The sequence below is a fragment of the Anomalospiza imberbis genome, chromosome 3, assembly GCF_031753505.1.
Source record: "Anomalospiza imberbis isolate Cuckoo-Finch-1a 21T00152 chromosome 3, ASM3175350v1, whole genome shotgun sequence".
NCBI lineage: Eukaryota > Metazoa > Chordata > Aves > Passeriformes > Viduidae > Anomalospiza > Anomalospiza imberbis.
Genome location: NC_089683.1, coordinates 54,766,394 through 54,792,898, shown reverse-complemented (window position 1 = coordinate 54,792,898; position 26,505 = coordinate 54,766,394). Strand labels below are relative to the sequence as shown.

The following is a 26,505-nucleotide window of genomic DNA, read 5'->3' as shown; positions in this document are numbered from 1 at the left end:
GATTGAAAATAAAAAGTATTCTCAGATTAAAAAAAAAAAAAAGCATGTTTAAATTTCTGTGGCAATGTCAAATTTAAAAAAATGAGGTAGAATGTAATAAAACTGGAAAAAATTCAGTGTTTTTATTTTTGTGTTATGTGCATTTCCTTGGCTTACTCAAGTGAGCAATGAATACTATACCTAATGCCTCACTACACCCATAAGACAGGGACTAGGAATATTCTGGGTACAAAGAAAAAAATACTGTCCTTTTGAGACCAAAGAAAGTTGGTCTCTGACTTCAAGGCTGGGAACTCACCTACTGCAATTACAGGTCAATAGGTCATTGTCTCACAGCCGTCCTTCAGCTCTGTGATTTTCTCTTCAGTCCTCTCTCCCCACTTTTATTACTGTACCAATCTCCATCCAGGGCAGAAAAGGCTTCACAAAGGCCGTGGCAAGAGGAGGGGCAATGAATAAAGTACAATCACAGGAAAAGTGCAGCTGCTCAGAGCAATGAAATGAAAAAGATTCCCACCAAAAATGTGCCAGACACTAAACTTCCAATGCTTGAAGTCATGTTCAGGGGAGTAAGAGGCAGTATGGCTGCCAAACTTACATGTGACAATATAGTTGATTACCATTACCCCAGTGATGGTGTGCGCTGTGGAAAGGAAGGGATCAAATGGGTTATTTGGCCAATTTTCATTTAGAATTAGAATACAGACAGTGCAAAGGAGCTGTATTTAGCCCACAAACCAATGTGGCTGAAGAGATTAATATTTCCCAGTTTTTGCTTGGCTTTGCTTTGATGTAGGGAAAAAAAAAAGATTGAGACTGTCGTGAACTTTTTGTTATTGACAAATATCAGTTTCTGCAGGCATGATGGGTTAATCTCCTGTTGCATTAGAAACTAAAGCTCTTTGGTCTCTCTTCTTGTAGGAGATAGATGCAGTATTCAATATTTAACACTTTACAACATTTAGCAATATAAAAATAGGTGGTTTGATATATTCACAGTGTTCCCACTTCTGTCAATGCTGGATGCTTCTGTAAATACCGTACCTACCACACAACCACTCAAAGAACTAAGGCCAGAAATGAATGTTAGAGTTGAAGTTTCATCCTCAGAAGCATCTACTACTGCTTAGTAGGATCTCTTATTTCCAGAGGGAGTTTGTTACCTTTACAAGTCAAGATGTCCTTCCTGCATCTTTCAAATTTGTCTAGCTAGAACTTGTAGCTGTTTACTTCTTGTGTCTTTTCTGATAGATTAAAGACCCCTTAAGTACCTGGTATTTTCTGTGAAGGTACTTATCCATCATAATCAAATCATCCCTTGGAGCTAAACAGATTGACCTCTTTAGGGCTGTAACCCTAATGAAGAAAAACCCCAGACATTTCTAGCTACATCTCCCTTTTGAGTCTCTTCTCTGTACCTTCATAATTTCTTAATAACCATCAAGAAATGTCCTTCTACTTTTACGAATGCTTGTAAATTGTTTATATAGTAGGTATACAACAATATATGATAGAAAAAAGGCCATGCATTATAGCCACACACTAGGAGCTGAAATGTACCAAAGAGCTTTTAGCACATTTATGTAATCAGCAACAGCAAAATTTCTGCCTAAATATTTTATTTTAAATTTTTTTTTCACATTATGTTTGATAGAAATCTAGAATTATTTTCTGAGAATGCCTGATGTTAACATGGCTTTAGGCTTTACTGTTTTATGCCCTTTTGCAGGTTGTTCTGGTGAACCTGTTGATATGCATAATAGTTTTCTACACTGTGTACTATGTGGTCCTCTCTGTGTGCTTTGCAGTATTCAGGTAAGATTTCCATGTATTTTGTCTGATATGCTGGCATACTGCAACTCATGGGTGGAGTTATGCCTATTTAAAAGAAGCATCCAGACTGAGGAACATAATTTTTCAAATTCAGTTAAACTGTTGTACCTGAACCTTCTTTCAAATTGGCAAGTGGAGACTCAAAACTAATATAAAATATTGGTTCTAATATTCATCCTTGTAGTTACACCATGTAAATTAATGAATGTAAGAGAAAAGATGACATGAAAAAAAAAAGGAAAATAAAGATTTTATAGTCAATGAAAAAGACAAATTATATCCCCCTAGGAAGTTATTGATTATCATGCATAGCACCAAATTTCTTAAATAGAAGTTAGCAAGGGCAAAACCACAACTCAGAATGGGACTTAGAGACCTTGCAAAAATCCAGAGTATTCTATTTATCCTATTTAAAAACACTCATAATATGTCATGTAATCTAAACTCTAAATACTAAATACTAAAAGTCTCTGTTTAAAATTATTTGTTTTGTTTCCACAGGATTAAAATGTTGGATGGCTTGGCACCTTTTGATTTTAAAACAAATCCCTCATGGATTAACCCGTATTATTTAGGTAACTGAAGTTTCTTTATCCTTTTTTTTCCCCCTCATTCAAGAAAATATATTGCATAAGGATGTAAACTTGTCTTCTGATGGATAGTATTTAAAAGCTGTTTTAGTGATACCAATGATTTCTGTATTTTAACTACTCTGCAATTAAATGTTGATGCATCTTGCAAGTGCTTCTCATTTCTGTACTGCTACTTAACATTCAAGTGATTTTTAGGCTTTTTGTTCAGTTCTTCTTCTGATCTTGCATCATCAGAAGAAAATGCCCTGCTTTGCCAGAATGCTTCATTTTCATTGCAGAACAATTAACTATTCTCCATCAAGTTCCTTCACAAAGTAGTTCAATTTGATTTTCATACTGCAGTAATGCAGCAAATTCCATATGAATCAATGGATTCAGATCAGAGAAATGGGTCACTTTCAACTAATGGCAATTTTGCTTTGGTAATGCTTGAATACAGTGGGCATTAAAATATCAGAATTTGATTATAGCTCAATTCTTAAAAGTATCTTTATATGTCCTAATACAAATTTCTGCAATTTTTCTGAAGCTCTCAAAATATATTCTTTTTCCTAAACAGCAATTCCTAAAAAATTACATGCATACATAAAATTTTACCAGATTTATAATCTATTTTACAAAGGCAAACCTCATAATCTGTCAGTAAAATACATAAAGCTCAAAAGTAAATTGGTTTGTAGCTTAAAAGAGAAATAAAAATGCATGGATGTTTGTACAGTGTTAATACTGATTTCAGATGAAGAAAGAACATTTATGTTATGCCAGTGGAAAAAAAAAATTAAAGGATATTCCATTAGAATTACTTTTCAGGGCCAAATGTAATTACTGTATCTCAATGTGATTTTCCCCCCAAATTTTATCAGTTAGTTTAATGCAATATGTTTATATGCCGAAGACAGCAGCATATTAGCAGCTATTTCATACCACCAATTAGTATTTCATTCTATCCATCCTTGAAAATGCATAACTATCTCAGGTATTTTATCTTCTTATTGATATTCTTTGGAATATGAGAAGATGTCTTTCAAAACCGTGTTTGGTGAAAATATCCTATTTTCTTTTACAGTTCTTGTGATATCCTTGGAAATAACTTTCTTCCTTTGTGGTCTGCTGTTTGCTCTGGTTGTGGAAGAATGGGTTTGGGACTATGCTGTAACAGTTACTATTATTCATATTATCATAACATCAGCTGGTAAGTAGGTTTACTGCTAAATAGTATCACATAGTATCACAAGTTGAAGGACAAATCCACTAGGATTCATCCAATATATTACTGGAGTAACTTAATCTTCCCTAAAGCTAAATACATATGTATCTCTATTTTCCATCCATTTGACTCATGCCTCTATTTAAATTCTCCCATTTAAAATGTAATTCTGGATCTGTTACAGAATTTTAAGCCATTATATTCTTATGAAAAAAAATCAGAGGTTTAGTTCATATTCTAACAATTCATATCAAACAGATCCAGGCTAGATACAATTTCTGCATCTGGAAAATGTGTTTTTTTTTCAAAACAAGACATTAATAGTTGTTCATGTCTGGATATTTTAAGAACTCCTCATTAACACTTTAGCTCAACTTCAGAGTAAAAACGGACTTCTTCTTCAGCAAAGTCAGTGCAAAGGTTTTAAGTCAGATCATTTGAACTAAATCTCAATAAGGAAAATGAAGCATTTTACCACAGAAACCCATCTCCCCAAAGAAACTCTACCCCTTAAAGGAAAGAAAAAGAAAATAATTAGCTGCTGTAAATGAGATCCATCATCTCTTTTTGCCAACACCTAGTAATCTGCTCCCTCTTCTCATGCTGTTTAGCAGAATGCTTCTACGGCTAATTAGGAAATATATTTTAACTCCATTCTTGCCAGACCCTATCTGGGGATTCTTTTCTCTTAAAACAATGAGGTTAATATGTTTATTCTAGAATGCAGAAAAAGGAAAATATTTTTGACAAATTAGGACGCCCTCCCTACTGTATAGAGATTAATCTTCCATTTTCCATAACTTTGTCCATATGTCTTTTAGCACTTTATACAGATGGGAGATTCATTCTCCAGTTCCCTAACAAATTAAGCCAGAGACCAACAGAGACTCTATCTTAAAAAATTAAGCATAATTTTTCATCTACTAAATTTGGTTTTCTGGAATTTAAACTACTGTTATTCCTCATTAATAGTTTTTGTATTTAAATCAAGGAATTTACAAAAACTACCAAACCCCCCCCTGTTTGTACATAGTTTTTACCAGGAGTTAGCTTCTGTCATTCTATCGGATGATGTGTCTTGATGTCCCAACAGCCCCAGATTTATCATTGCTTCCTTCAGATGGCAAACCAAACCTCTGCTGGTTGACCCTGAGCTGCCAGCACATGCAGTGTGCTTCCCAGCCCCCTTCAATACCCCTGTCAGCTTTCTTTGGGGGAGGCAATATGGGGTCAGAGAATGGCCCTGCAGTTATCCCACAGTGGGGGTGTGGGTCAGCTTGGGTGTGGCCAGGGCAGGTGCTGGTCAGGACCTAAAACATTTGTCATTTCAATATATGTAAAAAACATAATCTATGAAACATAACTGAGCAGAGCCTTGATAGCATAGTGCACTGCTTACTTGTGCCCATTCTTACTGTTTTAAAATTTACATTTCTACTTTTCCTCTTGCAGTAATGTCTGAATTCCCCCTGATGTTACACTGGTGGCTGGCATTAGGTATAATTTCATTCTTTAAAATTTAAGTTGCTAAAATCTATGTAGAAAATTAGTGTTTATAATACTAATTGTTTCTATTAAATATCTGTTGCCTCACTAATCTGAGGTTTGTCAACATTTAAAGATGAAGTACAGGCATTTTGTTCATACTTCTTTTAATGACACTGGTAAATAATGCTGTACTAGGATTTTCCTCACCCTAGAAAAATCCTCTCTTTTAAGGCCAGAATATGCTCATCTTACACTAGTCTTGCAAACAAGCAGCAGACACATGACTTGAAATAAGTCATGATTAAGTCCTGACTAATCTCAATTAGTCAGGACTTAATCATTACTTATTTAACCTGTAATAAGTTGAAATGTATCTCAATTCAGGTGTCAGAAAGACAGTTGTCCAAAGTTGTAGCCTTTCTTGATATCCTTTAAAATCAATGAAAAAAACCAGGTACCTTCAGAGGCAAGACGTATAAATATTATGTACAAGTACTTACAATAGATTAGATGAATTTCAGTCATCACATTTCCTCAAAGTGAACAGCAAAACTACATTTCTGAATGTTTAATTTTCTGTAAAATTAGAAGCATAGATTTTTACATGAAAAGTAGATTATCTTGAAAAACAGTAGTTAAGGAAAAAGAACTGGCTTCTATTCTTCTTTCTTATATTATGGATAACAAGGATCAACCACTGCAATAAATTCCTAAGTGATGGGGAGAGATAAATTCCTTATCCTACAACAGATTTTGCATTAGCAGTTGTGGAGGCTGATATCTTTTTAAGTAGTTAAAGCCTTGGGTAAAATGTTTAAGTAGGAGGGCCATTTTTTTTTTTGTTTTGGTTTTTTTTTTTTTTTTTTTTTTTTTTAATTGAAGATAAAATTAATGTCAGTTTAAAGTTTTATCATAAAGTTTGTATTCCACTATAAAAATTAATACAAAACAACGATATCATTTCTTTCAGGATCTGGAGTAATTTCAATGATTTGTGGAGGACAGATTTTGGCATATTGCTTGTTCAAAGACAACTTCATTTACCCAATTCTAGATGACTTTTGAAAAGGAGTATTAGAACTTGCCTTTATATCTATTTTGTCTATATTGTTTCATTAATCAATGTAATTAAAATGAAGTCAGCAACTGTCTAATTGTAAGGTTAATATTTAGCTTACCAGACCTCTTGTATCTTATGTTTTTTGGCAATTTCATCACTTTCAGCTTTGTATACACATTTTTCAATAATCAAGTAATTAGATACACTGTCTCTTTTTTAAAAACCAAGAAGTCATAAGGAGGATTAGAGCAATGGTGCAACATTCCTGCAAAATCCTACAAGTAGAAGGAAAACATTTATTTGTATGTAATGCTTTCAGGGTGCCTGTTATTTGTTGTATTTTATGAAGTGCTGACTCTAATTTAGACTGCTGTCTGACCTCTCACAAGCACTGAAAAACTTTAAAGTCACCCTATCTGGCATAAATCAGTGTAGGTTTAAAGCAGCCTTTACCGATAAAGATCCTGGCAAAGAAGAATGGTTGGACTGCACATATCTCTGCGCCTCATTCCATCTTAAAGCTCTCACTTAGAAGCTGCCCAAGTCAACTGGAGGCAGAGGTACAAACCCTAATGTTGGGTTCACCCTTTTTGCTTTCAGGGGTGCTACAAGCAAATGTTTTCTACAAAAGCTTCAGACTATTCTCACTTCCACTAATGACCCATTCTCGGTCTGGCTGTGCTGAAAGGCAAATGCTACTGACACACTTTTCTACATATCCTTCTTTCTTCCCCAGCTACGGTGGCCAAAGTGGGAGTTTATGGGTAGTGGTAATTAAAAACAACAAACAAACTGCAGTAGTGTCTTCAATTTACTCTTTATGTCTTTAATCATAATAAAGTTGTAACAGAAAAATTGCAAGAAGGCAACTTAGTCTTAAATATGAAATCCAGTGATTGGAATTCAACTGCAGTTTGTTCAGAAGAGGAAGACTAAATTGCTGTTTGCACAGGAGTGCTAAATGTTGCATTTGCCTTGATGTCACTCAACAGATAATACCTCTGAAGAATCAGTCCCCTGTTTGAAGAATCAGTCCCATGTTGATCTAATAAATATCTTAAAATTTATTGCAAGTTTTGACATTTTCAATTAAGTTTCAGTACTGAAAGTACATGTACAGTGGGAAGCACCATTCAGAAGACTCCCAAAAGAAGGAGTTTGTTTCTCATAAATGATACATATGTAAATCATTTTAGAGAGAAAGCCAATATGTAAATCCATAGCACTGAACGGATGTAGACTTTAGAAGTTTTTCAGCAAAATATACTGCATACTGAAGTCAGAAGGGATAATTCTGGGAGAGTGAATAAACTGACTTGCAAATCTTCAGAAACATGACTGTGCAGATAACTGATACTATAGTTTGGAAAATATATAGTTTGGGCACTTCTAGGTTTGCTTAATTTCAGAATTATAGAAATGGATGGGAAGAAAGTAAGGTTTACCGTAAATTTGTATCCCTGTTCTCTTCCTCAGAGAGTCTGTGTGTGTAGGTAGTGTGCCATGTGGCAGAACATGAGTGGATTAGATATAAAGTTAATCCATGGGTGGAACATGTTTCTGTTTTTAACTTGACAGGATTTTCCTCTATGTGTGTCAGCCCAGCTGTAGCTTTTAGTTACTCTGCAGCCCAGTCTTAACATTTTTTGACTTTTATTTTCTATTTAAATTTTTAAATCACCAGCAAGAAATACTTTCTGACTAATATGAAGAGTGCTTTAGTCCCAGTATTTCTTCAAAGCACATACAACTAAGCCAGTGTTAGAAAATCAGTCACAGCAAGATCTCTGTCAAGGATTAAGAGCATTAGACCAGCTACTAAAGGGTCATTAGGTCTTTGCATTACTTTCAGATATGGAATTGTGAGATAATTTCAGCATTATTTATTTCATATTTTCCATCACTTCTATGTTGCATCCAATGATACATATTACACCTAATGTGAAATTGTAGGCAAATTTCATATTGTGCAAATAAATACTAACATAGGAGCAACATGAGCTGTATCTGTGTGGCCATTACTTGGTTAGAAGACTTCAGGTGGTCAGCCTGGTTAGAAGCCTTCTAATACAGTGTGATTCCTATCTGAGGTACCAAAAGAGTACTTTTGAATAAGACAAACCTGGCTGTTTCTGGAACAAAAATAAAGTGTCCCACTTGATCAATTTGCATGTTACTAATTGATAACAGTCAAGACAGACAAGGTGGCAAAGAAGAGCTGCTGGAAGAGACAAAGGGCACTGTATATACTTCCTGGCAGACCTGCTGAAGACAGCAAGAAAAGAACTGCAGAAAGCAGAAGGAAAAGAGAGAAAACAACAACAGGGACATGTGTTTGGAAAAAAGGCACATGAAAGCAAGAAATGAGAAGACACAAACAGACAAGATCGGTGAAAGAAGAATAAAATCTGCAGTCTGAACTTTTAGCACTGGAGTCTCATGACATGAGACTCGTATGCCACTTGTAAGCAGCAATCTGTTTCTCTGCTGATGTACACATGATTCTAGAACAGGTGGTCTCCACATCCAGTTACAAGTGTAATCTGTGATGTTATACTTGTGGCTCCTGCTCCAGGATTTTCAGAATTCTTTGCTGCCTGACTCAGCCAGTCACAGGAATATTGTCTAATGTAGTTGTTGTGGGTTTAGTGTTATTTAACCCCTTGTGACACAGTCTAGCAGCCACAAGCTGCACATACCCAGGTATCAGTGGGGGTGTAATCAATCTAGAAAACATGACAAGCAGAAGGAAACTTCATCCACTTTCAGGCAGAGTCTGCAGGGAAGAAGATTAGAAGTTGCAAACAGAAATCAGTGTAACAGTACACAAATAGCATACCTTAATAATACCATATTTAGAGTAATTTTAAAATTTATTTTCAGAGGCAAGAAACTTCTTTTCATCATGTCCAAACACCTACTGAGACAGATTATAGTTCTTGGTTCAGCCCTCTATCTAAAGGGCCCTGCATTCATCCTTGCTCCAAATGGTCAAGTGTCTTTCTTGTAACAAAGAATGTGAGTGAAGGTGGGAGGGGGAGGTGGGGGTAGTTGAGACTCTAAACATGTACCCTTAGGCTAATGCTTAGGAAAGTGGCTAATGCCCAAGAAAAAAAAACCCCACAAACCTTGCTCTGGTAGCAACAAGCTAACTCAAAAAAACATAAAAACCAAATATCAAACTACAGAGTACAGGAAACATTATGATTTTTGGTTGGCATTTTTGCAAAAATATAGATTAAATACTTATAATTTCCTAGTGTAATAAAGAGCTGGTTATTACAAACTAAGCCTATCATTTTTCCAGCTCTGTAAATTGCTTGATCAACATTTCCATCTCTTTTGTATGCAAATTTTAAAAAGTGGGCAAAACAAAACATTACACTACTCATTATTTCTGTATTCCTAAAAATACCAACAGCTGAGGCACCAATAAATACAAGAAAACACAGTATGAATAATACTGGATTACCAGCAATGTAGATGAGTCACCTGCAGTTTCCCGTGTTGGATATACATGTACAAGATTCCTGTGGCCCACAGTCTTTTGACCAAGTGAGCTTTGTTAAACTGAGAAAAGATGTAAAAGCCTTACACATTCTTTATTTCATCATCTGGTATGTATGCTGACACACCATAAAGGTAGATCCTTGTTAATATTCACAGGTATTTAAAGATTTATTTAATTTTTTTTTATTTTCCAAATGTGATGTACTTGGAATATTTATTTCTTGGCTTAAGATCCTGTGTAATCATCCACCTGCTCAGTAATGTCTAATACTCTAATCTCTCCTTTTTTTCTGAGCTAATCATGGCCCCAGACAGCATGTACTCTCTCATTAGATGTCAGAGAGGATAAAGGTCTTAGGAATGGTTATAAAATTTGATGGTGTAATTAATACCTTTATTATTGGCTTTAAAACTTTTAGTGTGAGTCTATGTCCCAACCTCTCCTCTGCTCAAGGAGATTGATGTGGATGCCTTTACTGCTACTCTTCAGTTACACCAGGATAATTATGCCTGTTTTGTAGGGCAAGATTGCTCTATGATAGACTTAGGTCCTACTCCATCCATCCACAAGGGACAAAAGGAATACCTTGAAGTCCTCTCCCAGTTCATATACTCAGGTTTCCTCTGCCAACAAGGGTGAAAAAAGGGAAAGATATGTGCCTAGGTGTTGTCCTGACATGTAGCATGGCATGAGCTTGGATTGGGGATTTGGGAAGCAACACTATGACACCAAATTCCACAATAAAAAACTGAGGAAAGGCCTTGGCCCCAATTTTTTCAGGTGGCCAACCCCTAGAAAACAGTCGCAGTCAGATGGAAGGATGAGTGGTTGAAACTGGAGCCTGTAAGGAAGATGCAAATTATGTCATTATGCAAATTATGACATCTTTGCTGTCACTGTCCTGAAATAAGTTAGTTGCAGCCATTTTTGTTCATTACATTCCAGTGAAAATAAATCCTAATAGGAGATTAGGAGATTGCTGTGCATTTGCAAAAAGATCTGTAAACAAAGGGCTGACAAGTCCTTCCAAAGCAAAGATGTCTATTGGAACAACAATTTATAAAAGCACCACAGTATCTAGATGCTCTCTCAGAGTGATCTTGTCACCAGATTTTCAGCACCCAAAGGAGAAGTGTTTAAAAAACCCCATGGGTTATGGCAGAATGCTCAAATACATTAAGAATTACCAACATCCTAGCAGTCTTCAGAAACTTCTCAATACAAATTACCTCTAGATCAATAGCTTTTGAAATATACTGAAAAAAGTGCTTTGATACACTTTATAAACCTTTATGGGGTTCCACACACAGAAGTACCATTAAAATTGACAGAAAAGATCCATGTGTTTGATATTCCATAAGGTATGAACTGAAAACATTTGTAGATACTAGCAAAATTACACAAACAAATTCAACAGAAAATTATATTGACATTAATTCAAATTTAGTATTTAAAAATAATCTGAATTATAAGGGATTGTTTTAACACAAATTCTCTGTAAAATTATAGCAAATCAAACAAAAGTCAGAGTACACTCCCAGGAGAGAGAAAGGCAGGCAGTGAGTGGCAAAGGCAAAGAGAAGAAGGTGTTCCAAGAATGTAGCATCTTCAGTACTGAGGAAGAATGAAAGAGAACTTAAAGGTGATGAGCCAAGTTACCTACCTGAGAACAATTTTCCATTCTACTGGGAGATGTGCTGGTAGCTAGTCCTGGCAAAACTTTGCAGTAAATAAATGATACACAAAAATTCATTTCAAGACACCCAAAACCATCAGTGAACATAGTTGATTGGGTTTTGTTTGAAAAAGAAAAAAAGTGAACAGTGTCAATGTAGGTTAATTTCAGTCCCATTAGATCTCAGTTCAGGACAGACCCACAATGGTACAAGCAATGACAGTGGAGACATTGAGATCTAAAGCAGTGAACTCCCAAGATCCCCTGAATTCATCAGTCAATTATTTGGTATGCTATGCTTTACAGCAGATTTTAAAGCATTCAACACTTGCTTTAGAAATAAATTTTATTTCCTGAACATTTGCCATTGAAACATTTATAGAAAAATGAAAATTGTAATTGAAAAGCAACTACAGTTTTTCCATTGTCAGGAAATGAAACAACATCAGGTTTTCAAGTTTTGAGCAAATAAAGCCAGTTTTGAATAAAAATAAAGTTCTGTTGAACTGAAATTTTCTCACAAAAATCTGCTTAGACCAGAAGGCAATTTTAATGAAACAAACCTTTTTCCCCCCAAATGATAATGTTTCAGACCTTATTTGTTGTATGTATTTTTAGAATGTGTTATGTATCATTAGATAACATTTGCAGACTGTTCCAGTTGCCGAGGTAACTATGTTATTTTAATGATCAGCAGAGAGGATCATTATGTAAAACATTATGTTAATTTCAAACTCAGAAAATTGATGTCTTGCTGTTACCTTGAAGCCGCACCTTTTTTTTTCCCTTAAAGTGCATTTTTCCATGAAAATTAATGGTATAGCTAAGTGCTTGAGTATCCTTTTCAGAGTGATTCAGGATGGCTTTGAAGGAAAATAAGGCAAAAAATTACACCTGACAACCAACTAATGGCAGATGAAGAAATTCAAGCCACTGTATTCTTTTACAGGAAGAGTATAGGAAAATTTTTTCCATATATTCTTAATAAACACAGACAGTGTGCAGGAATTTTAGGAAAGCACATCTATAATTTCATTTTTAACTTTGAAATGTATTACTGTTTAGTTAAGGAAAGCAAATTATAAAGCATATTTAAGTTCTGTTTATGATAAAATGTGTGTATTGTCCATTATACAGACCATCTGATGAAGATATTAAAAACATGACACTAAATTTTTGCTGCCTTTATTAGATTATGTATCCATAAGATTACTAGATTATACCAACAGTACAAATGCCATGCATTTACAATTCTACTGCAATCACAAATGGTCCTTCTGAGCCACCTTCTGCAGAGAGGACCTTGCTGGTGTTAGTAGTTCACAGTGCATATTTGTTCTCAACCTCATTTCTCCATTTAAAAAAATCAAAATTATCCAAACTATGTCTCACATAAATTCTAGTGTTCATAATGACAAATGCTGCTGTAGTACACCAGACTCACAATGGAAAATGGTCTCAGGCTACCAAATGCAACTCAATTTTGTCACCAGAACTTTCTTTCGCCTCTTCTCTGAAGTTCTGCGTGCAGATTGTGTTAAATTATGAACGCTTCATTCTCCAGGTGGAACTGGATGCTTTTATGTGTCAGAATATGATATGCTCAAGACATCTGAGAGCTCCTATAGTCTCCTGATACTTCATCATAATCACCTTATCCATTTTAGAGTCAGTGAACTCTTCTGGCAATACTCAAAGTGCATTTTGATGGAGTCTGTATTTATACGGACTGTACCTCTTCATTCCATGGAGCTTACTCGAATCCTTTCCCAAGGATTTCCTCTGCAGGCAAAGCTCTGACTTCAAAAGGTGGTAGCTCTTTTTCAGATTCTTTACCCATAATTACACCTAATACACTGCTCCTCTGTTTCAACCTCACTACCCCAACATGCTCATCTGGCATGCTGAGGTTTGCCAATTTGTACACAGCCAAATGAGGATTGCAAGTGGAAAATGTAAGAACAGGAAAGAAACCTCAAAAATTGTATTAAATCAGCTAGATACTGTAAAAAAAACCATATGATGATCAGCTGGGAATAAGCCATCTATTAGCTAATAGGATTAGGAATTTATTTCCCTCTTCCAACAGCTTATGCCTCACTTGACCGCTATGGGTGACCAAATACTTTATCCTGAAAAGCTCTGTTTTCATCCTTAGCATGGTGAAAATAGTGGGCTAAATTTTTAGTCTTTTGAATTATTTAAAATTTTCTGATGTATAGCTTTCTGCTAGAAAAAGATGATTACTCAAAATCTAAAAGTTCTTTCTGTAGAAATCTTCTGACAGAATATAAACATGTTACCCTCTTGACTACTGAAATACACCTGAACATGATGCAAAAAAAATTAAGTCAAAAGTGTCCGTTTTATTTCAAACTTTTTGGAAGGTCTTTTTAGAAATTGTAAAACAGACTTTTCAGAATTATTTTTTCATGGAAAGTTTAAATTCTTGCAGGGAAAAAAAGGGAAAAAATTGAATATCTGAGATGAATTTTTAGTCTAGCAAGATGACTTAAACATTTTAGGGAACAAACAGTTTGAATTTTAATAGAATTTTAAAGCTACATCAGATTGTTGATCTTTCTGAAAGAAAATAAAACTGCTATATGGATAAATACAAGCATGGATTTAGCAAGTAAATATTACTTAAGGAACACAACTGAGAGATAGCCAATTTTAAGAAGAAATATGAAAGGGACATCATTAAGTACAAAAAAAATAATCCAACTGTGCTAAAGCTGCTAGTGATGAAATGCTTCCTCCATTGTAAATGCTGTAGAGAGCAGCATGGAGGATGAGAACAAGCTAGGAAGTGAAGGGCAAATATTTTGGATTGACATGAGCTACATAAAAGGAAGTACAGAAAGAATTTATGGAGAGTAAAATAATGGCATTGAAAAAACAACAAACTTGAGGACATGCGATATAAAAACATATATACAATGAGAAAAAAATATCCAAGTTGCAGTATTTGTCCACTACCAAAAAAACTCCCCAAACTTATTTTAACAATCTACATCATCTCCTATATGTTTACAGAATCTGTATTCTGTCTGATTCATAAAACCCTCCAAAACTAAATACACTTTTCTCACAAATCTGACACTGTCAAGAATGCATAGACAGAATGGATTAGAGACAACAGAAAACCACAAAGTGAGTTAAAATTCCGACTCTCTATGGGGATTTCCAAGCAGTTCTTTCTAGAAAAACTGAAATAAAATTTACTATAGCCAGCTCTCTTCAAGATATATATAGATGTAAATATAGTGAATATGTGTATATATATGCATATGAATATGTATATGTATAAATATGTATATATATATTCATATATATATTCATATATATATATATGAATCAATAATAGCTTACAGGTAGAAACTTCTAATTTATAGGAAACATTTAAATTGTATCTTTGTGGCACTAAGCTTACTTCCAAGTTGAAGACCCCATATACTTTCTGATGGCTGGAACCATTTCAGCTACTGTGGTTTATCTTTGTTTATAAGTTTCAGTACTTTGAATGTTATTTACACAGTGAAATCCTTCATTAGAGTAAGTAATTTAATCAAGCATTTTGAGTCAGAAAATATGAAATACAGTTTCGTGTGCAAGCTTTCTTCATAGAAGGTAATGTGTGCATTATGAATGTCTTTGAATTAAACTTAACACGTACAACTTTTCTTCAAGAGTCTTGTCTTGTTCAAGTGCCCACAGTGGATGCAAAAGAAGGGGAGAATAAGGCTGAAGGGATACTCTTAATTTGGAGTGCACCAGAAATTAAGAAATTAATATTCATACATTTGAAAACGTGGATCTACTGTTCCAGTCGCTTGTTCTGTGATCATTTTGGTTGATCTTCACAGCAATAAAGATCCCAGAATTTTCTCCACAACCCAAATCAAACAGATGTAGAAATTACTTATATGTGGTTTATATGAGGAAGTCATTCACTGTAGAGATGGAATGTCAAGAGATCCAAGATCCAGTAGTGTTTTATATAGGTAATATCAAATTTTCAGTACCCTTACGGTAATGCCAACGATTGCTCCCAGCCTTAATTTGGCTGCCTTCTGCTCCAGTCCGTTCGGCTCTTACTGGTAGATTAAAGAACTATGACAAATCCTCCTGAGTAAAAGCTAACACCCCATAATCAATCCACCTTTCCTTCCCCGTCCTCTGCTGAGCTGAATGGAGCGCAGACATCGGTTTCGTACGGCGAGGCAGGGTGTCCAGGCCAACAATCACCTCCCTTGCCCCTCGTTTAACTCTTCCCCATTGAGCAGCGATTGAGAGAGGCACCGTGCGGGTCTCAGCGTGCCTTACACTGAGACGGGACCGGCTTCCCCCTTCCGCGGGGCACCCACGCCGCACCTCCCCGCCCGTGTTCCCGCACCTCCCCTTCTATCTGCCCCTGGTCACGGTGTCCCCGCCGCCGGCCGGCGCTGAGCGGAGCGGAGAGAGGGCAGCGGCCGGGGGCCGCCCCGACGGCGGGGACTCCCCGCGCTTCTCTGGCGAAGCTGCGCCGGGGTCGCGGCCCAGCCGCCCCCAGCTGCCCCCAGCTGCCGCCCCCTCCCGACCCCCGGGCGGGCGGCCGGAGGAGGGGCGAGGTCGGGCCGTCCCGCGGGGGGGCCCGGCCCCGCCTCTGCCGGGCGGGGCGGCGGTGGCCGAGTGTCAGCGGCGGCGGCGGCGCGGGCAGGGCACGGCCGGGGGCGAAGGCGCTGCCGCCCGAGCGGCCGAGAGCGGTGAAGCAGCCGCGAGGAGCCGCTGACGGAGCAGTCCCCGGGTAGCGGCTCCTTTCGCATCGCGTGTCCCTCCCGGCCCCGAGGCAGCGGCGGGGAAGGTGACCCGGGAAGATGGTGACCGTGGTGACGAAGCTGGTGCACTACCTGCACCTGAGGTAAGGGCGGGCGAGCGCGGCCGCCGCGCTGCTCCTCCCGCCGGGCGCGACGCCCGGCAGGGAGCCGCGGCGCGGTGCGGAGCGAGCGGCAGTGGCGGGGCTGTCACCGCGGGTGGGAGCGTGTCCTGCCCCGGCCGGGCGCTCCCCGCCCCGTCCCGCTCTGCTCCGCTCCCCGCCGCGTCCTGCTCTTGCCAGTCGCTCCCGAAGCGCGTCTTGCGGCACGGCAGGACAGCAAGGCGCGTCTGTGGAAAAAACGCCAGTTATCGGTCTAAAGTCTGGAAAGTCGGTGTCCCTACCCTTTGTGTCGTGTAATTATAGTAGCATGGATTAGACAAATTGCATATTTACTTTTTTTTTTTTTTTAATACGACTTCTGTCAGGGTGCATTACTAAGGCGTTTTCCCCACTTTCATCTATTCTAATTAGAATTCCGACGGCAAGCACGAATATTTTTGCACCGAGTGGAGGGAAAGCAAAAAAGTGCGCACTCCTGATTATGTTCTGCTTGTGTTTTGTTGAATCAGTTTCTCCCCTGTATATGAACATTTCATGTACATCAAAAGAGTTGATTGAAAACTTAAATAACATGTATCAAGAATGGCAAACAGAAACTTAATTTCTTAACATAATGATATTTTAGTGTAGTATTTTCACATAAGGCTGCTCTGAGAGTTGATTTCATGACCTAATTTTTTTTTCAAGTTAGCCATAGGAATGAGGGGGAAAAGGGCAATCAATTGTACATCATTTTTATTGGTATGATTTAAGACTTGATTCCTAGAATACCTGCAGTCTGTAGATGTATTTTAAACAATTCTTGAAATAAAAACATTTTGACATGAATTGCATGAGAGAAGTATGTAATATTGCCAGTTTTACCTGTTTTTTTTTTCCACTGATTTAACTGCTACCACTGTTAAACTTATTCTGTAAGTCTGACCAAAATCACAGCTTTATAATTTATGATTTATAAAATCATAAATTTTATAAATTTATGTGGTTTTATATTGTGTTACTTTGCTGGGCAAATAGAGAAGGAAGTCCAGAAAGAAAATTCCCTGCCAATTCCTTGCTCCTGCCTTTCTTCTGTTCTCCTCTTACAGTGGTTATTTGTTTAAAGGAATATTCCTGCTGATTTTGAACCAGAGCTTCATTACTCTATTTGCTTTATAAACATCAGACTAGAAAAAGTCTCAGCCTCAAAGACTTTATGATATAAAGGGAATTAGGTAACAGCAATTAGTGCAGACAGCTGAATGAATGCAGCAAAGCAAAAAAGTTATGTTCTTTATCCAGTGGCAGCCTGATCACTGTCAAGTATTTTGTAGATATCATGAGAAAAGATGCAAAAAGGCTGACAAGTTCAATGAACTTTAAGGATGCGCTTCTCACGCTGGATGAGCATGAAGGCACTGAGAAGGAGTGAAAAGCATATCTGAAAGTTTAACAAATGTCCTGGTCAGCACCCTGGATGAAGGCAGAATTTCAGTAGTTTAGTACTGGGTGAAAGAAGTCAATAAAATAAGGGAAGATGTTAAGAAGTCAATCAATCTGCTTTTATATGAGAAGTAGAGCTGTTGAAGATACAGCTGAAAAGGGACACAGTAAATGCAACATTTGAAAAACTGAAGGTTATTAGTCCTAAATGAACATGAGTAAGGATAAATTTTCATTTCTCAGTGCTAAACTGTAGGATAGATACTTCACTGAGTATTGCTGGAGTGGTAAACAGTGGCAGTATTTATCAGGATATAAATGAGCAAAAGCTGTTCCCTAAAACCACTACTCATCAGCAGGACAGGGAAGATTTGCACGTTTGGTCATCTTTAGTGAGTCTGTAGGCTTAAAGTGTGGATTGATTTTAGCAAGATCACACAATACTTTTTTTCCCATTCATGTCACAAAATCATGATAGATAGGAGATGGATGTTTTAGTCAATATCAGTCAGACAAAAACAGCTATCATTATTAGGTATTACCAGGTGCTTATTATTTGCCTTCCATAGTAAGTGCCCAGCAATATAAAAATGAATCCAGAAAACAGTGATGTAGAAATGAGTGCATACATATGAAATGTCTGACATATTTTTGAAATACTATGATTTCTGGTTAAATAATTTTAATAGGCTTCTGGATAGCCACACCATAATGTATATTTTGCTACTTATGAGAATGGAAGTAGCTGAAAACCAATTAACAGCAAGGAACCCAAAAAATTCACTGTCAGACTGAGTTAAGAATAGTTAGGTAGCTGGTGTGATGGTAAAAATGCTTCTCATCAGCATTATGCTTTTTTCTCACCCTAGGCAGAACTGCTATGTGTAAGTTGCAACTCCTGTATTCTGTGTAAATTCTTAACTATTGAGTCCCAGTCCATGAATTTAGTTTTAAGGTTCTGCCACAGTAAGTGAATAAATACTATGCAAATATACATTAATAAAATTATATTTAAATATTAAAAATTGTACTTCATAAATTCTAAGAATAGAGTTTGTGACAAGATTAGACTATGACAGTAAAATAGTACACTAGGCAGCACAATTACTATAATCAGATCCTTAGAGAATAGTAACTGTGCCCTTAATTAAGGTTTTAGAGAAGTAGATAATTAATTCAAATCACTTTATGACTTGCACAGTTAGCAGCAATGTGGACATCATAGGAACCTGTCTTTGAATCTGACACCTTGCAAAAACTCAGGATCCTGAAGCTACAGGAGTAATACCTTAGGCACTATACAACTGTTCCAAAAAGTCCCTTTTCTGAACATCAGAAGTAAACACACTGATGCAATGCTCATGATGGTAGAAGAAATCATGTAGCAGCACTTGGTCTTTTATACTTACCTCAGCTAATTAACCCTCATAGAGCATGGTTCTGTACCATGTAAACCCCATTCTGCTGAGTCGTAGACTTCTGATTAGTTTCACTCAGACAAAAAGCAGGGTTGCTGAATGGGAATGGATCAGCCAAGAAACTAATTGTAAAAATACTAAATTAGGTTCTCAGCAAAGCAAAATGCTTTCATATAAATATGCTTAATGTAATTAGCTCTGTACAAGTAAAGATTGTGCACCAAGTGAGAGCAAAGTGGTGCACAAAAAAAATAAAAAGAAAAGAGCAGTGATTCTTGAGAACAACAAACAAAGGAGATGGCAGCAGAGCAGTTTGCAATGACAACACCAGGCAACACAAGCAAACTGAAGACAAAGATGTAGACTTATGAATGTAAGACATTCATGGGGAGAGTGATCATTTGAAGCTACCAAGGAGATTTCCATAGTAAATTGTATTGCAGAAATTCAAACATGACTGGTGTAGTTCATTTTAGGAAGTGCAAATTCTTAAGCTACACATGTGGAAAAGCACTGTTCCAGGCTTGAAATGCTATTTTGGAAGTTCAATTTTTTTATCAATTAATTATTAGTTTTCACAACCTGTCTCTGAAAGTGGTCACATGAAATACAACAAGATTTTTGTTGAAAGCAGCAACTAATAATACTGTTTTGGAGCTGTCATGAGAGCCCTGCTTTTTTATATGAAATTTTTATATCTTTAAAAAGTTGTCAGCAAATAAAAATAATTCTGCTGACACTGTCAGTTACATCTGATTCCAACAGCTTTACACTCACCAAAAGATCTCACTTAGGTTGTGCATCTTTGAAATGTACGTGAACTTAATGATCTGCTTCTTAAAAATGCATGGTTTGGATCTGCATGGTTTAAGATGGACTGAATCCTGCCTGAGCAATGTTTCTAACTGGCCTGGCACGTTTTTCTCAATTGAGCTTTGGTTCAATAAGTTTGGGCAAGACACTATACTGATGCTACTCCAACACCTCAGCATGTGGTGGTGCATGGTTATCTTGAGGAAGGAGCATCTTCCCTTATCCTCTCTCCTGAGAGGATGGAGAAGCAGAGGAAGGAACACAGCTACCTCAAGCTTAGAGGTGCAGCAGAGGCTGTTACAAAAGCACACAGTCTGAACCTCTTGGTTCAGCATCCCTGGCTACCATACTAGGGCAAAGGGTTTCCCTGTGAAATTTTTTCAGAAGTTTCATGTTTCTCTTAGAGCATCCCTGGGAACTATGATGATTTCTGGGCTTGGTACTAGTGTGGCCATCTCTGCTGGTCAAGTAAAGGATACAGGGTTCTGCTGAGTGCTGCAGGGGAGGTTATAGAGCACAGGTATTCTTTTATGGCTCCTTATGCTTCTGCAGTAGCATACAAATGGTCTGCATGGACCATTGGCTGGTCTTTTATTCTTACCAGCCCCTGCTTTCCCCTCAAGCCAAAAGTATACTTGTGAATGATTTTGTTTGATTTGTAAAATTATACATTAAAAAAAAAATCATTTTGGGACACACAGACCTGATGTTGCTGTGTTGTTGACTTCTAAAGTTCTTTAATTAATTTTCTTTTAGAAGCTTAATGTGTCCTTAACATAAGGGGTTTTTTTCTTAATATCTAATGTAGCCACTCTCTATTGTTCCTTATACCCTGGTGTAGGAGCACAGGACATAAGGAGGCCAGATTTAAAAGAACTTTCTATCACTCTGAGTGCTACCTTCCAGCTTATAAGAAAGCCACTGTCTTTAATCCACTTCATAAACATACTGAGCTTTTTTAAAGATTAGGCTATTTGTCCTTCTTGATGTGTGTGCTGGAACCATGCTCCTCTTGAAATTTAGAAATGAATTTCTAATTTTCTCCCTACAGCTGCCAGTGGAAAGTTTCTACATATTTCTTTTGTATTGATATTGTCTGTGAAAGGAAATTGGTTTTCCCACCTAAGAGATATATGTTTGTGAGTACTCACAAGCAGGAATTTTGTTGTTGATTCCTAGCTGCTCATGCTGACTAGACTCTGCTCTTTTCCACATGATTGTCCACATTTGACCACATCTTTCTCGATTATGAGTGATTGAAAGTGACACTATAATTTTACTTAATGTGTGATCAATGCCTGTGATATTAAAAGTCTGCTCTCTAGCCTGATATAGCTAGATGTACACAAAACTGCCTATACCTTTTTATTGCTGTACAACACTGTGTTTGATGGCTGCCTTATAACCAATTAGTATCTGTCATTTCAAACTGATGAGCCCCCTGGCTTATAGCATAAAATGTAGTTATTAAGTCTATTAAATTCATGCGCTTGTGCATGATTTTTTATTTTTTCAGTCCTTTCATTAATCAAATTTTCCTGTATAATATCCTGGACTTTCTCTAAATTTATATCCTTAATTTTATAATACCAGTAGATTTCACATTCTTCTTTCTGTGCCAAAGTTACGAATGAAAATATCAAATAATAAGATCATTAGTTGGAGGGAACCCAGAGAAATCTTAATAGGAAGACTCCCCCAATTCATTGGTTTGTTTTTCAATGTAATGTATTGCTGTCTCTTTTAAAATAAACCTTTCCCTCATTTACAAACTTGCACTGATCCCACTGTCCTGTTTGTTTAGCTCTGTATGTAGTTATAGTCCTTATGTGTTCCAGTATCAAATGCAATACTGAAGGCCATATAGGATTCATCTCCTGCAGCCCTTGCTCCTTAATACATGTTATTTTATTATTAAAATCTGTATTTACCTTGGTAAAGGTAATTAATGCCTTGTATTTTATCCCAGTTTTCCATTTACTGCCACGTCTCAAAAGTTGCTTTCCTTTGGAGCTCTTAAAAAAGATTTGCACACTGTCAAGCTCAGAGTAACAGACATAAAGTTGCCAGTTTTTCAGTTTTTGTCTTTCTGAATTATATTTGTTATGCCTATGTTGACATTCCCTGGTAATATAGCATCACTTGAGCTGATAGATTATTGTAATCACTTACTATTGAATTCTTAGGGAAATTATTTCAATATCAAAGACAGATGATTATCTGTTCTACCTGCATTGATTTTACCAAAATTAAAGACTTTGCTTCTCGCTTGAATACAATGTAGTGTTATCCACAGATTTTCAGGAATAGTCTGGCTTTTGCTGTTATTATCCTAACAGAGTATCGAGTTGGGAAGTTTTGGGATGGCCATGCCAACATTATCTTTGATCTCAACTTCATTCTTATTGTGCAGCAACTTCATTGTCATTTAATTTCTCATTTTCTCTGTACTGTCCAAGAATACTATACGTAATTTAATTTATATTGTTAAGCGTCAAGACCTGTCAACTGTCAGGAGACTGCCTGACTTTTGGCAATTTTTACTTTATCCCTACATTTTTGACTTTTAAGACAGCACTTTCTTGCCATCCCCTGCTGCTCCTCCCTCCTCCCTCCTCCCTCCTCCCTCCTTTCTTCTAGACTTTTTGCTCATACCTTATGCAGTGTTTAGATAAATCCATTTATTTTCTCAATTGAAGATGCTGTGCACTTGTCAGTGATCTTTATTGAGCTCCCAACCTTTTTCCTTCAGAAGATACTGAAAATCTGAGAAACCTGTGGTGAGGCTGTGGAACAGAGAACTCAAGGTCTTTAGGCTTGGGAATCATCTGTGTGTAAGCCTGAACTCTTATTTTTATTTAAAACTGACATGCAAAGAAAAAAGCATGCACTCAGCAAAATGCTGCTAGTAACTACATGCTATTTAAAGTTGTCAATTCAGCTCATTTTGACTAAAAAGGATTACTAAATTATTGTATTTCCAGCTCTGCAAAGAAATCACCCTCTTCCATCAGCACTTTTGGCTCAGGAAAAGGATATTTTTTCATCACTGCTTTGAAACAGCTTAAACCACTTTCTGACCAATCTATGATAAATGACAAAAGAATTCTCAGAGTGAATGAAGAATTTCAACCTAGCAGTTTTCCTTAAATTGAATTTAATTAGATCTTTGACTAAAGGCCATCACTGATGTTTTGTTATCATTTAATTTGTCACCATTCTGTTCCATGGGATACCTCCTGCAAACCATGCAAAGGCAGGAGGATTATCAGAGCCCAAGGAACATGCCCTGGGACACTCACCATTTCAGCTTCTCACTGATAAGAAAGCTTGCCAGATGCAATAGAAATGGAGACACTTGTACTGTTTGGAGGTGGAAGGTGACCTTTGCCACCAAGGGGAAGGATGGTTGGCAAATATTTTCCAGACAGCATATCCTCTCTCTGGTACTACCTGGCAAACCAGGCATGGCCTTGGCTGGGTAGCCCACATGGTGGCTTTTCCAGCACTGAAAAGGAGATGGCTGCAGTAACTGTGGGCTTGTTTTCCTCATTCTCTTAGGGAGTACAGCAGTGTGTGTGGCATACACATAGATCTTAATTCCCTCACTATTCCGGCTCAGACACTTATTTCCTTCAATCCTTCCTGACATAGCATCTCAGGCAAACTGACTGCATTAAGAATTGAAAAGCCTAATATTACCTTTTTTTTTTCCTGCAAGAGTGATCAATAGAATTAATGGATACTTGATTTCTATAATGTAATAAGTATAATTTTTTGTCAGCCTCATTCCTCCATAATACTTTCAAAACTTATTTCGTAATATCTGGATTAAAAAAAAAAAGAAGCCAGTGTGGCCATCAGAAGCCATCAGCTTGGAGGGAAGGGTTGCATCCCTTCAATAAATTTTCTTTGTGTACCATAAAGATCAAAATAAGAAACAGTGCTGTATAAAGTAAGATTTGAGGTGTCGGAGATTTAAAGCAAAAGCAGTGAAAATTAATAGAAAAGTCAACTCAAGAACGTAATATATGCAAGCACATTTTACTTACTAGAAGCCAGCAACCTAGAAAGAGCTCTAAGGCACTATGTGTCCCACTGAGCTGCAGAAATTTGAATTTGAATCTGATAGAGGAATTAGAAATTCAGACATTTTGTGGACTTACTGATACATAAGTCAAGCAATGTCATGGCAAGAACTTGGTGACTTTGAGAAAAAACAGTATATAGTTGCATTTATAAAAATATTCTTCCTTGGGAGCATACTAGCAAATAGTGACAGCAAAGAAATGCATGCCAATGCTATTAAAAATGTCCACCTATACTGAAATGCAGAATACAAGAAAAAACAAAAAAAGGGTCATGAATGCCATTTGGAGGCAAACTCAACACAAAAATGTCCAGCAGAAAGGAAGTAGTCATAGGCATTCAATAAATTTAATGTTTATAAGAACAGAAATGCTAATACTTCATGTCTGCTGAAAAATATACTTTAAGTCAAGACAAATATCATTTATGAAGCTAAAAATTCTGTTAATTTCTTCTTTGCATCAAGTCTGGACAAAGATATTTTTTCTTATTGCATTTGATTCTGCTCTCAAAGTTGGAATGTCTGTAGGTAGTGAAGTGGTGAATCTCCTCTTGCTCGTGGCAAGGGCATGCATTGACATCGTGGACTGTATCATAATTTCTGAGACAAAATCAAATGGCCTAAGGATTTACACAAAGTAATGAGAGCCAGACCTACATTCCCTTGTTTACAGATACCTTTACCTTCATTTCCTTTCTGCAAAATTGACAGTTCCTCTAGTGAAAATTAGAGAATTTCTGCCCCTCTCTACAGGTGCAAGCCAACCCCTTTGGTCCAATTTATGATGCTATCTAATTTAAAAATTTTCTCCAAACCCCAAGTTTGGGGATATTGCAGCAAAGGGTGGGTGCAAGAGGAGAACTGATCTATCATGTATGTTTCCTGTGTGAAATTTTAATTCTGTGAAAAGAATTTTGGTCCTCTCTGCTCTTCCCAGCAGAGAAACACATGGCCCTGCATTTGGTGGCCAGCACTAGCAACAGATTGACATCTCCCATAAATTCTACATTTTGCTATTATGACAGTAAATGCTATTAGACCTGGGCATAATGAGACAAGAGATTTCATAGCCACAGAAAAGCACATATTCTCTATGAATTAGGGACATAGTATTGATTTATAATTACCTTTATAAGATAGAATGGTTTATATCTCCAATAATCTTTAAAGGTTGCCATCTGCCTCTAGACAAACTTAAGAAGGAAACCTAATTTGGATAAAAACCTGCTTGGATATTTAATTCAGTTAAGGGAACAATTTCTAATAAAATTGAAGGATTGGGCTGTGTGATAATCCTTTGAACTACCTGCAACAGCAAATTCGTCCTTAGCTTTTCTTTCCCACAGTGCCACACTGGCTCTCAGCTTTCTGGTAAGTGAGGTAAAGGTGATTTACCCAGTAAGGTAAATAAAAACTAACAGAAACAAAAATGAAAGAGTTTTAAAACTACTGCTGTTGTAATATGAATAAGAGCAGTAAAACTCATCAAAATATAGATTATAATAAAAAATAACATTAAAATATGTAGTAGTGATATTAGGTAAATAGATGTTTTTAAGATTTATTTAAATGTAAGAATTATCAATGCATGCTCGTGTACATGTACTCACTAGAAATGGGATAAACAAAGGCCTTCAGTGTTAGGGGACAGACAGACATGAAATGAGGATGGAACAGAGGTGTTTAAGTAAATATCACTTTGAAATGTCTTTCAGAACCGTGTTTCTGCTCCTAAACAAAAGCAATTTTCATGCAATGAACTGCCTGGTATTTACTGACTGCCCTTGCACTCTGTGCCCTTAGCAATTTGCCTTGAACTCTTTTACATAGCAGAGTATAAGGTCCAGATCAATTTGATAATTAGGAAATCATAATGAGCTGTTTATAATAGATTTAAGTGCAGCAAAGAATGTTATGTTTTCGTTCAAGGTGTCTGTAGAGCTAATGTAGAGACACCATTTTAATGTTCTGGGCTTCGTGGTGTTGTCAATTTAATGGTTTACATCAGATTTGTAAATTCTTCATGACATTTTTATTAAAGGCAATATTACTTCATCTACTATGCTGCTAACAGCAGCACTTAGTTTCCCTAGGTAAGTGAGAAGTTCAGACCAGTGTCAGAGCTTAGCTACATTAGCCATTTGTGGTGAAAGAAAAGCCTCTATTAATGTTTATGCACTAGAATTAAGATGCCTTGAATGCTGTAATCCTTCCTGTTTGACATTGGCATCATGCTGCCATCTGACAAGAGCTGTTTCCTTCTTAATTGGACAGAAAAAAATGGGTGGTAGATTGTTACTTGCACCTTTACAAGCTCAGTCATTCCATTTTATGTTTTAGTAAACATGAACAGGGTTTCATAATAAAACCCTGTTTAATCCTCTTTAATGTATCCATGTGTTACATATAGTATAGTCTTGTTTATTTTTGTCCTCTGCTTTAGTAAGTACTCAAAGAACTGGCAGACATTGTTCTGC

At 36.9% G+C, this 26,505-nt stretch overlaps 2 protein-coding genes across 2 annotated transcripts in view; both read left to right on the top strand.

Moving 5' to 3' along the window:
- Window positions 1–581: 581 nt before the first annotated feature.
- On the top strand, window positions 582–7,030 carry TMEM244 (transmembrane protein 244). The gene is made up of 6 exons (XM_068183000.1): window positions 582–668; window positions 1,703–1,815; window positions 2,335–2,408; window positions 3,493–3,618; window positions 5,086–5,130; window positions 6,092–7,030. The coding sequence occupies exons 1-6, from the start codon at window positions 582–584 to the stop codon at window positions 6,184–6,186; spliced, it is 540 nt and encodes a 179-aa protein (XP_068039101.1). The 3' UTR covers window positions 6,187–7,030.
- A 9,078-nt stretch (window positions 7,031–16,108) lies between these two features.
- Window positions 16,109–26,505, top strand: part of ARHGAP18 (Rho GTPase activating protein 18) — an 89,620-nt gene continuing 79,223 nt past the window's right edge. Inside the window, exon 1 of the mRNA XM_068184430.1 lies at window positions 16,109–16,270. Coding sequence (XP_068040531.1) covers window positions 16,227–16,270 — 44 coding nt within the window. The 5' untranslated portion in view covers window positions 16,109–16,226. The remainder of the gene's footprint in view (window positions 16,271–26,505) is intronic.